This window comes from Mya arenaria, chromosome 8 (assembly GCF_026914265.1).
Source record: "Mya arenaria isolate MELC-2E11 chromosome 8, ASM2691426v1".
Lineage (NCBI taxonomy): Eukaryota > Metazoa > Mollusca > Bivalvia > Myida > Myidae > Mya > Mya arenaria.
In genome coordinates this window covers 19,511,406-19,524,047 of record NC_069129.1, presented here as the reverse complement: position 1 = coordinate 19,524,047, position 12,642 = coordinate 19,511,406, and the positions used below count along the sequence as shown (strand labels likewise).

Genomic DNA, 12,642 nt, shown 5'->3' with positions numbered 1-12,642 from the left:
TATTCGCCAATAGAAAAACTAAAAATAAAATTGGGGGGGGGGGGGAACTAAAAAAAATATTGTCCTGAATTATGTGTGTTTTGGGCATAACAAGTCTGTGTTATGTGTTTTATGCTATATGTATATGTGTGTCACAGTTTTTGAATATTTGTGCTTCTATTCTGTTCATATATGCAATGATATGTCTTTTGTATCATCAGGTTTGTTATTTGTTTCTTTACAGTATCTGTTTACTTTATTAATCCCTTGTTCATTGTATTCGTTATGTAAGAATTGTTTCACCTTATGAAGCTGCGGTATATTATTAAGAGCTATGTCAGTGAAACATATAAACCCCAGGGGGGAAGGCAATTATTTAAATAGTATATGGGTGGGTGCCTTTTTTTGCTAATTTGGACCCTGAAAGGGTAAATTTGCTTATGTAGAGGGGTGGTATATTTTAAAAGTGCCTTCCCCCCAGGGGTTATATGTTTAAATGGAATAGCCCTAAGTTGTTATACATTACTGCCTTGTTCATAGATTATGTAAGAATTGTTTACCCTATGAAGCTGCGGTTATGGAGTTGTTATACAACATTTGATGTTTGGGTATATTGTGTTCTGTTGGACATGTTATTCATTTCAACATTTGAAGAAAAAAAATTAACACTTGATTTACATAAATAGGAAAAAAGAATTTTAGATTTATATTCTATGCTTGTAGATATGTTATTTTTGTATTGTAGATAGATTCTAATATAAAGACAGAAACAAGTTGACGATGTTAATGTAATAATTGAATTGAAAAATATTAATCTCCTACATACTTTTTATACTTTCCCTGCTTGTGATTCATACATCCATACATATATACATTCAGCATATTTTGATATTGTGCACGTGCTTTTAAAATCTTGCTATGTGAATGTCCGACTGTCTGTCTGCAGTTTTGAATAGGACAATCCACATCATGACATAATTATATATTAAAACATATTTTGTTACCAAATTCTGCGTTTTTGTTTTGTCTCCAGATAAAGATAACAAGTATTTTCCATGGCCGAGAGTGTAAGATAGGTTCATTCCGACCCGAGCGTAGGGTCGGGACGAACCTATCTTACATGAGTGGCTATGGTAGATGCTTTTTCTCCCACCTCAGTTAAACAAAATTAAGTAAAAATGTATTATTTGCTGGAACTCTTTTGTGCTTAATGAAAATAATTGCGTATTGTCATCAGTATTTGTTCAAGTATATTGAAGAATTAAATGTATAAAAAGCTCATTTGTAGAGCGCCCACTTCTGGACGAGTATTTCAGTATTCTTCTGCGTCATATTAAAGACGATTTGAAACAAAATGGTATTGTGGCTCCCTCGCCTGGTGCTCGGCTTCGTCGCTATTTCTGGGAAATCCGGTTTTGGTAAGACCAAGGAAAGTTGTCCCCTGTTTATGGGTGTTAAAGAAAGTGGGTTTATCAAAACTTAAGAGCAAAGGAAATTGATCTTGACTCCCAAGTGTCTCACTGTTTTCTCCGTTCTACTGTCCTTAAGCAAAACTCGAAGGACACTATGGGAACCCGTGCAGAAATTTACCCTGGTCTTTCTAAAATCCTGGGAATTTTCTGAGAATATCATGATTCCTGGAGCATGTATCCTGGTATTCCAGGCATACCAGGATCTTTTAGTTACCCAGAGATAAGGACCATTGGATGCCGTTGAGGCAGTTTTAAGATTATGACCATTCAAAGTTTGAGGATAGAGTGTGTTTTGACCATGACCTTTGACTCTATGACCTCAAAATCCATAGGAGTCATCAGCTGGTCACCAAAAATCTAAATGTCAAATTTAAGGACCATGGGTGCAGGCATTGACAAGTTATCACACAGAAAAGCTTTTTTCGTTCAAGGTCACTGTAACCTTGACCTTTAACCCGATGACCCCTAAAATCATAAGGGGTCATCTACAGGTCAGACACAACTCCAAGTCAAGTTTGAGGGCCATGGGTGCAGGCATTGTCGAATTATCATTTGAAACATTTTCGCATTCAAAGTCACTGTGAACTTGATCTTTGACCCAATGACTCCTAAAATCAATTAGGATTATCTCCTGGTCAGGCCCAACTTCCCATGTAATTTGATGATCATAGGTTCAGGCGTTGTTGAGACATCACTGGGAGAAGATTTGTTAACTTTTATGTGTAAAAGGTTACTGTGACCTTGACCTTGGCCAGATGACCCCCAAAGTCAATAGGGGTCATCTACTGGTCAGGCCCAACCTTCATGTCAAGTTTGATGACCATACGTCCAGGAATTGTTGAGGTATCACTTGACCGACCGACATGTGCCAAGCAATATACCCCTCTTCTTCGAAGGGGGGGGGGAGGTAGTAAAGAACATTTTGTATAAATGATGAATGGTTGGTACATGTGTATGTTGTTACACACTGACTTTGAATTTATTTACATAGTTTTATGAAAATAAATACAAGAAATTATATTTTATGTCTGTTTATTTTGTGGTCCTGGTAAGTGGAAATGGAATCACGCAATGGTTTATAGAGAGTAAGTTATTAATAATACATTGTATTATGCTGAGAGGGTTAAATTGTAAACTAATAATTTCTCTGTATTGATACTGATACCAAAAGTCACCTATAATATAACTGAGTTTAAAGTTGAATAATAATACTAATTTGAATAACATATAAAACTAAACGTTTCAATGTCAACTTTGAATAACATATAATGTCAACATATAAAAAACAAGATAAATATATTAAATTAGTATCAAAAGGAATGGCCCCATACAAAACTCATTTGATTTTTTCAAGGACAAAGTTGAAACTGACTATATACATTCCTTAGATGGTATCTTCTACAAAAAACACACACTTATATGGACGAAGCCATGCATTTTAATGAAAGTGACACTTTTTATTTCGGGTTAGCAAATACAATTTATTGGCAGCTGGTATTCACTTAAAACTTGTTACGGTATATTGAAGAAGAATATATGCATGATGTTTGCATGCTCATGCATTTTTATTTGCTGCAATATCAACAAGTGCACAGTAAAAGTTAAACACCCCTGTTTCCGGAATGAGCTTATCCGTTGAGATGTTGCATGTGTAATATTTATCAAACTATTTTTGACAGAAGGGGCGTATACATTGTTGACAGTTTTTTCAGGTATTACTATTTGGTTGAATATTTACCATTTTAATATGCTGGGCAGATTTAATGAAGTGTGCCATTAAATCTGCCGATGCACAGAATTCTATAAAGAGGAAATATGCACTTGAAACAGGTAAGTGCGATTTTATTAAATTGGTACTACTGTACCATGATATATTAGATTTTCATTTGTCATTTTCATTTTTAAAGGTACACCATAATCCCTATATATTGGTGTATATTAAAATAATTGGTACGCGGTAATGGATTTGACCGGTATTTTTTTCATTAAAATTCAACGACATTGTTGTAATGTCGTGGTATACAATGTATATGCCGAAAATGTCATCGATATTAACAGAAAAAAGCGGTAAACACGCACTGGCCGGATCCATGTTTATCAGTGCATTGTGGGTATTTTAATGAAGTTTCTGTTAGGTTAAAGTTGTCCAAGTTGGTTAACTTAGCCGCCGCATTTTCAGCCTTTATACAAACGGATAAATGGTTTGGATAATTTGGCCAACTTGGTTAAAGTTAACCGCTGGACAACTTTAACCAGCGGTTAAATCTAACCAACTTTTATACAATTGGCTGCAGCAGGACAATTCCAAGACACTCCAGGACCTTTCTTTTAGCAAATAAGGTAACAAGGAATTTATCAGTCAACACCAGGAATTTTACATTCAAACTATCCTGAAAATCAGGAATTAAGATAAATTGTCAAAAATTCAGGAACAAAACAAAATTCCTTGTTTATCCTGGTAGCTAGGAAACATTCAAAAGTTAAATTCCTGTTTTTCCTGCAATTGCGGGCATTATTCAATAAAGAAGGTCTTGCTCAGATAACTTAATCTACATTCTAATTGATAAAAGGAAATTAACATGTATATATAACTAATAACTAATTTAAAATACTTTCTATCATTTCAAACTATATATATATATATCATGATTTTTTTTAGGAATAATACAATAAAAAAACAGTTACATGTATTATATACATGCAATACATACGGGACTGCCGGGGCTCAAATTTCAATTTTGGATTTACATTTTCATTTGTAATGTTTGAGCTTGAACAAACTTTTTGAAATTGTTAATGTCTTACAAGAAATATATTTATAGCATATAACTTAATTCAATGCACATATATAGTATAATGCACTTAAGAAAAAGATGTATCTTTAAGTGTTTCTGAATGTGTTTCTGGTGGCCCCGCAGTGCCGGGTGAATGCGGTGCTTTTGTCTTCGCGCAAAAAATAGCGGGGAGAATCGGCCTTACACTCGTCCCTGGGGTGCGGGGGCATTTGGCGGGGATTTTACCAGCAGTTCGTTCCCGCAGGGTGGGAATTTTACCCATGCTTGGCTTGACCGAAAGTCAAAGTCCCCGCTATTTCCCGGACCTGGGGGCGTGGTTACAATTGACTGGTGCATTGGGAGAATCATAAACATTGCTGTGCAAATTTTGCAGATATTGATCATACAATGCAGATTTCACGTTATTCTTAAAATAATTTAAGTTAGGTATACTCTGCATAGTCCAATATTCTGAACATCCAATGTTATCAAACATACGCTATATGAGGTGACCTCTAATGTCATGTTCTCAGATCGTATATATAACCCCAATCGTAACAACTCGGCCATCTCCGACAAGCTTTAATTCCTGTTGAATACTGGCCGAGGTGTTCCGATTGATATAACTTAATAAAATGAAGTGAACGTCATTATGATTTTAATGAGACTGCATGAGCCCAAATTTTATGAAAATTACATCAGCTATCAAAAGATAACCAACCTTACTCTTTGAAAATGGTGTATAAACTTAATATATGTTGAATGTTAGTGGAAGTTGGTACTTTGGTGGCAAACTGCTGAGCGGCCGTCGATTAAAGATAGCGGCGGGCCGGAACTGGAACCCGGACCTCTTCAAATGTATGCAGTTGTGCGATCAGACGAAAGCGGCTGGCCGGAGTTAAAACCCGGACCCCAACCTACGTATCACTTTACTCACATGCAAACACTTACATAAAAGGCTGTACGTATTAAGTTATGGATTTTTTATTGAAATATATGCACGAGTTTAGAGTTAAGAACTTAATATTGCGCGACATCATTAGTGTTTTACGCGTAAGAAATGCATATTCATTTATCCTGTCACTTTCATACAAATCGATCCAACAGCAAGGTGCCGTGTAAATTTTGCTTAAATTTTATAGTTGATAAATAGTTGACTACGAGATGTTTATATACAATAAGTTCGTCATCTGCCCGCAGAAAGGGACTTCTTTTTTATTTTAAAATGGCAGAAGAAAAGCACAAACATTGCTCCAGAATCTTATGCACCAGTCAATTGTAACCACGCCCCCCCCCCCCGCCCCCAAGGTCCGGGGGTATACCGGGGATAGCCGTGAAACTGGTCCGTGTTTTTACCTTTCAGGTGGCCGGGTGAATGCGGTCGTTTTGTGTTCGCAAAGATATAGCGGGGTATTGGCCTTACCTAGGGTCCCTGGGGTGCGGGGGCATTTGGCGGGGATTTTACCATCTGGTCGTCCCCACAGGGCGGTGATTTTACCCGAGGTTGGCTGGACCGAAAGTCAAAGTCCCCGCTATTCCCCGAACCTGGGGGCCGTGGCTACGAATGACTGGTGCTTTATCAATAGTCCCTCAACAACCGACCTCAATAATCACTCGACCAGAAAGTTCCATCACTCTGCATCATATCCGCGGTCACATGACCAACTGACTGCATATAAACATCGCGTAGTCAACTATCCTTAAATCAAAGAAAAAATTACACGCATGATAATATGACACTGGCAAAGAAAATCGGCCAGAAAATATTACATGCTCACTTACCCCACTCGCAAATGCGGAAAAATGTGTAGCATTCAACGACAGATAATTCCATTTCTGTTGTGAATGACAACATCTGACTTACAAGATATCTGCTGGTGCAGTTCAAAACTTCCAACCCATTGTTCTTTGATCAGTAAAACAATATAAAATCTTTTTTATCAAATATCAATATGAAATAATTCAATTAAACATGGTGCGAGTGTTTTGTAAACAAACCCGTGGTCTTTGACCATAACCTCTGACTTGCGGAATAATTGTTACTTGAATAGATAAATGTTTGGTGGCTGTTCCACGTTCATGCACTTTTAAAAGCTTTTCTGTTTCGAATTGATATTGAATTATTATGCAACTAATTTTGATATAAAATTATTGAATCTGTTGACAGAAATAAACGCTGCGTTGGTATTCAATGTCAATAGGGAAAATACAGTTGTCCCCCTTTTTACGGTTCTAATGTTAAAAGTAATTTATTGTGTTTTTATAAACAAACTAACAAGATAATAAATAGAATTCTATGTTATTGCCGTGGATGGAAAAACTCATCAGGTTTATAAGGAGTTTTAACAATACCTGATTAAGCTTATTTTGGCACTGCAATTTTAATTAAAGAAGGGAAAGTCCTTGTGAATGAAAAAGAAAAAAGTCCTTGTGAATGGGCGCATCTGACAAAACAAATAAAGAATACAAAATATAATTATCAAGCTATTTGAGCGTGCTATTTCCAACGTTATTAATTCGGAACACGGTCCGTGTGTCAATGAAAAGTTTCAGAAAATTGATTTAGCAAAGAAGAATGAATATTTTGACACTGACCAAATAATATTATTAATTAGCCTTGTGCATATTAAGACGACAAATACATCCACATCAATACTTAAAGTGCATCCTAATGTCCTTACATCTTCCGTCTCAGCCTATAAAAGATGGGCCTGCTTAGACAGTCTCACTGGATACTCGCTCTAGCACGATGCTCATGTATTTGACCCTGGTGTGTGTTGCGCTTGCAGCCGGCGCATGTGCGCGCAATGTGAATGAGTGGGATATTCAGCCCAAACTAACAGGTCACGATTATTGTAACTTTCTATAGTGATATCTCTGTTAAATCAATCGCATGATATAGTTGTATAAATTAACGTAAAGATAACACAAATATTAATCATTAGAAATCCAGACCGTATTGTAGGTTGTAACTATCAATGTGTATTTACCACGTGATAAATTGCGTCATAAATGCTACGTCGGAAGGCAATGTTTTACTTCGAATAAAAACTTTAAACAAAGATAACTTTCCTATTTCTTCACCATTTTAAATGAAACATAGCGCAGTCTACGCCGCTTACGGAGCCCCGCATTCGGTCTTTTACCAGAGTTTGATTGAGAGTGTAGTTTCTTAAAACACTTCGACAAACCTTTTCACAATACGGCCGTCTGACGGAACACTGTCAAAATAGTATTTTTTAAACTGGTTTGTCAAAGTGTTTGATAAAACTAATCACCTCATCAAACTCCGGTAATAAAACGAAGGCGTGACTCTTTAAGCGGCATAGACTGCCATATGAATCTTTCAATTAAAATGATGATATAAAAGAAACGTGGTATACACACACACTAAACTATGCTGTGCGTTGTTATCATTGATAATGGATAAACAGGAGGAAGCCTATGTCTAGCTTGGCCATTTGACTAAACTCATATGCGCCCTTGCGAAATTCGAACCACGGCCAGTCTATTTTGAGATACATAATTATGTGGTAACACTATTGCAATGAGTTTTTTTTCTTACTTCATTCTTCATCACCTTAAGCTAAGTAGTTCGTGCACTCTTATTAGATTGTTGGTATGCGTGACTGAGTCGAGTCTGGTATTAGACCGGAAATCCACAACTTAAAGTGACACTCTAATTCAATATCAATAAGTGCACATGTATAACAAACATAAATTTTAAGTGATAAAATTTGAGCTATTTTCTAAAAAATGCGTTTATGTAACATATTTATTACTGAAAAAATATTATTACCGTGTATTTAATAGCTGAATACGCAAAAATGGTAAATGATTGGTGAGTGCTAAAAGATTTACTGCAATCGATTATCGTCCCATACAGTGTTTTCGGCACATTTCTTTCAATTTAAACTCGATATCCTTCATAAAAACCATTGATTTCAACATGTATTCATCTGTTTCGCTATATTAAAACAATAGTAGTAAAAGTGCATCTTTAACTACATGAGTTTGAACGATAAAAGGTCGGTGATAGATCATTCATCACAACTGAAAAGAACGAACTTCATATGATTGCTGTCGCTTCCTGAAACTGAATTCTTTGAATTTGTAATTAATTAACTACGTATTATCCTCTACGGAATTGATTTTAAAAGGAGAGTATCTTCTTATGACGATAACGATGTACGCTCAAGCGACATTCAAGTAAAAATGAATAAAGAACAAAACAAATATCCAAGTACTTGGGTGCCTTATCCTACAAAAGTACACCAAAAACATTAGGTAAGGTCACCATATTGTGTTTGCATTTATTTTTTAGCGATTGACCTTTTTTGATAGTTGGTGCAATACGTTTGTATTGTGTTTGTTTGCTCCATACGGTCTGATTTTCATTTTTGCGTGTGCTTCAGGCTTCAAAATTTCTTTAGATTTGTGTATAACTGCACTCTCACAGTTTGAACGTTTTGACAACTTGTTCATTGTTGGTCTCAAATCCGAGATTTTTATTTCTCCAACCTCAGATAAGTAGATCCAATAATTTTACCATGCTAGAAATTCTTATCTTGCCCACGGGCGAAGATAAAATACCCATATGGAACTACTTTTTAATGGTCACCACATTGTAATTACCTCCCTTGTTGAAGGCTGTCGTCTGTAGCATCATGGAAATCTTGTCTTGTGGCAATATTTAGAACGCTAATTAATTATTTCTCGCTTCAATGTCACCATAAAAAAGTTTCCACGCACCTTTCAAGAAATAATGTTTCACTCTCTTTAGAACTATTTTAAGACCGATTTGACTATTAACATAATCTGAATCACTGCGCGCATATCCATGACTACCACGAATTATGGCATATCCATACGCAATTATTTTCACTACCCACAAAAAAGTTCCAGCAAAAATGCATTTTTACTTAATTTTGTTTTACTGAGGTGGGAGAAAAAGCATCTACCATAGCCGCTCGTGTAAGATAGGTTCATTCCGACTCTCGCGGAGGGTCGGTAAACCTCGTTTCCACCAAACACCCTACGCTCGGGTCGGAATGAACCTATCTTACACTCTCGGCCATGGAAGACACTTATAATCTTCGTTAAAAAATTGATGATTTGTGCATGTTTCTTAAGTAATTAATAACAAACCAGCTTGACTTTGCGTTACTGTTTGTAACTGTTGTCTCATAACAGGTGAAGAGTTTTCAGTTCTTCAAGAAGAACTCAACGTATTGAAGGAACTCATTGAAACACAGGGGCAAGAAATCAACGAGCTCAAAACGATCGGTAGGTGAAATTTATTTTTATATCGACACATAAATGCTCAAGGTTCTTCTTAGGTAAACTGAATAAAAAAACAGTCGTTTTGGCTTTAAAAACCAAGTTACAAAGGTCATTTATGCCTTAGCTATAACCAGTACTAGTGTTATTGAGCATCTTCATTCTTAAAGGCTACTAAATTTTAGCACATTAAACATAACGTCCTTATAAGTGTCGTTATGTTCAGGCTTGACAGGTCTCCAGCTTGGACCGATCGCCTTCAGTGCTAAGCTGGACCGTACTGTCTCCCAGATTGGCATCGGACAGAAGCTGATATTCAATGACGTGATGACTAACGTTGGAAATGCTTACAACGTGCACGCTGGTGTATTCACTTGTCCGCGAGCTGGACTCTATCTATTTTCCTACTTTATTGGCAAGGTATTTCATTTCTTAGAAATATTCATTTTTCACTGATTTAAGGGACTTTACATACGTAAATAGTACCACCAACACTACTTTAAAATTAGCGAAGTATGCTCATACGGTTTTTTATATGTAAAACCTACCCATCGATGTATTGCTAGATGCGTGTATGTATATCATGGATGTATACTGATGGTCCTAGTGCCTTTATGCATTTGTAATAAACTAAAAAAAAACTGGATACTAAAAATGAGAAAAACAACTTACATATTGTAACTGATTCAAATAGATCATACTAAATAATACATTTGAGATAACAGTAATTACAGTAATATGCGCTAGCAAAAAGCCTTTTAGATAGTGCAAATGCGTTATTTTTACATGTAGCGGGCTATTCCAGGGTTAGACGCGAAAATGTACTTAGTCTCATTAGATAAAAAACCGCTTTCAATCCTTTCAATTGCCCTTGACATAAGGAATGCTTTGCCCCAAAGACCAATGAAGACCGTATGCTTTTAAAGGAACTAGTTCTTGTTTTATAATGTTAAACATTGATTCAGAACCTACAAAAGTTCAAATTAACTGTGACGTTAGTAACGCTATTGAAAATTGGATCAGTTTAGGCCTTTATGTACTTCATTCAGTTTAAAGCTGCACTCCGACAGATTGAACGTTTTGACAACCTTTTTTTTTATTTTTTGTCTTGGAACTAGCCAATTTTTGCGAAAATCCATGGAAACCAGTTATATTAGGCTGCTGACAAAAAATTAGATCGCAGTTTTTTTTATAATTAAGTTCAAAAATTGATGTTTTATGCATTTTAGTAACGGTTTATGCCATAAAACATTAATTTTGAACGGAAATATGAAAATCTACGATCTGATTTTTTGTCAGCAATCTTATATCATTGGTTTGCAGATATTTATGCAAAAAAAATGCTCTTTCGAAGACAAAAAATAAAAAAGTTGTAAAAATGGTATATGTGAGAGTGCAGCTTTAAATGAGTATCTGCCAGTTGCTGTTTGGTTTTTGTTCATAATAATAACTTAAATAACTCAATACCAACAACATTAAACAAAAACAGAAAAAAACATTGCCAACATGTGTGGACAAGTCCTTTAAAAATGCCAACATCTGTGGACAAGTCCCTTTAAGAATGCCAACATGTGTGGACGAGTCGCTTTAAGAATGCCAACATGTGTGGACGAGTCCCTTTAAGAATGCCAACATGTGTGGACGAGTCCCTTTAAGAATGCCAACATGTGTGGACGAGTCCCTTTAAGAATGCCAACATGTGTGGACGAGTCCCTTTAAGAATGCCAACATGTGTGGACGAGTCCCTTTAAGGATGCCAACATGTGTGGACGAGTCCCTTTAAGGATGCCAACATGTTTGGACGAGTCCCTTTAAGAAAGCCAACATTTGTGGACGAGTCCCTTTAAGAATGCCAACATGCGTGGACAAGTCCCTTTAAGAATGCCAACATGTGTGAACAGGTCCCTTTAAGAATGCCAACATTTGTGGACGAGTCCCGTAAGCATATTGCAGCTACGTTAGACAAGCAAACGAAAATGTATTTCAACATTATGTGGTTTATCAAGACACATGTACAAGACCATGCTTGCATATTTTCATTTTTTTACTCTAGGGAAGAACGGGCCAGGCATGGTTTAGACTGATGAAGAACGGAATTGTCATAAACGGTGCCGTCGCGGATTCTGTCAGTAGATTTCACGATACCCAAGGCGGAAATGTTGCAGTTCTGCATCTGAAAATCAGGGATTCCGTCTATGTTGAGTCGTTTCATCAAAATTCCGCCCAAGTCTCCGGCGACAATGGCTTCGTCACATTTTCGGGTTTTTTGTTATAGACATTCGTTATATTGGATGATTTATCACGATATAAAAGCATAGTCAACTTTTGAAAATAGATCTTCATTGTTTGTGTTTGTGTCATGGCGGTTTATAATCGCCATTACCAATTTACAATATTAGACTCTTCTTCTGTTGTGTCACGCCTCACGATATAAAGGTATAGTATACGTGTGAAAATATTCTCTCTTTATTATCTGTGTTTGTATGTATATTTGGTATGTACTTGAAAGAACGTTCCAGAGAAGCGACTCTTAACGAGTAAATGATTTCGTCATACAAGTAAACAAATGAACGTAAAACATTGATAAATCAAGATAATGATGTTTGTCAATTTTAAATGTCTGTCACAGTCTGTATGTATTATGTAATTTCTTTTTCGAGTTTGTCTCAAAAACAGTTGCCGAATTAAAAACGAGTATGTTCTCACACAAATCGGTTAAGCAGAACACAACAAAATAAGAACTTTAACTGTTTTGAAAGACTCTTGGTTTTGTGGATCAAACTCATTTTTTTGTGATCGCCTTTGCCATTTTATAATATAATGCTGTCGTTCTGTTGTATGATGCTTCATGATATAAACGCATAGTCTACGTGTCGAAATCTTTGTGTTGTTAAATGACCTTTCCATTAAACAGACTTATTATTTATTCATTAATTATTTTGTTAAACAATATACTAAAAAGCGTGTCCTTTCTATTTTATATAAAACCTGGTCATGTTTATGTGTTTTATAAAATTTCAAATTTAAAGGCACCATTTGTTTCCTCCACTTTAAGCAGTTCAAAAGGTTTCTGTTTGTTATAAAAAAGAAAAGGCGATTTGAAACGTGGTTTTAATAACGAAGCCACCCAGCCGTTT

General features: G+C 36.0%; 1 protein-coding gene across 1 annotated transcript; it reads left to right on the top strand.

Annotated features, from left to right (window-relative positions):
* The first annotated feature begins 6,910 nt into the window (after positions 1–6,910).
* LOC128243688 (complement C1q-like protein 4) lies at positions 6,911–12,384 on the top strand. The gene is made up of 4 exons (XM_052961590.1): positions 6,911–7,068; positions 9,419–9,511; positions 9,732–9,925; positions 11,559–12,384. Exons 1-4 carry the CDS (start codon positions 6,975–6,977, stop codon positions 11,778–11,780), a joined length of 603 nt encoding a protein of 200 aa, XP_052817550.1. The 5' UTR covers positions 6,911–6,974; the 3' UTR covers positions 11,781–12,384.
* Positions 12,385–12,642: the final 258 nt, after the last annotated feature.

Excerpts from the sequence above, each read along its gene's own strand:
- LOC128243688 (XM_052961590.1), top strand. The coding sequence starts at position 6,975 with ATGCTCATGTATTTGACCCTGGTGTGTGTTGCGCTTGCAGCCGGCGCA. Across the intron at positions 9,512-9,731 it reads CAACGAGCTCAAAACGATCG|GCTTGACAGGTCTCCAGCTT; the intron begins GTAGGTGAAATT and ends CGTTATGTTCAG. Across the intron at positions 9,926-11,558 it reads TTTCCTACTTTATTGGCAAG|GGAAGAACGGGCCAGGCATG; the intron begins GTATTTCATTTC and ends TTTTTACTCTAG.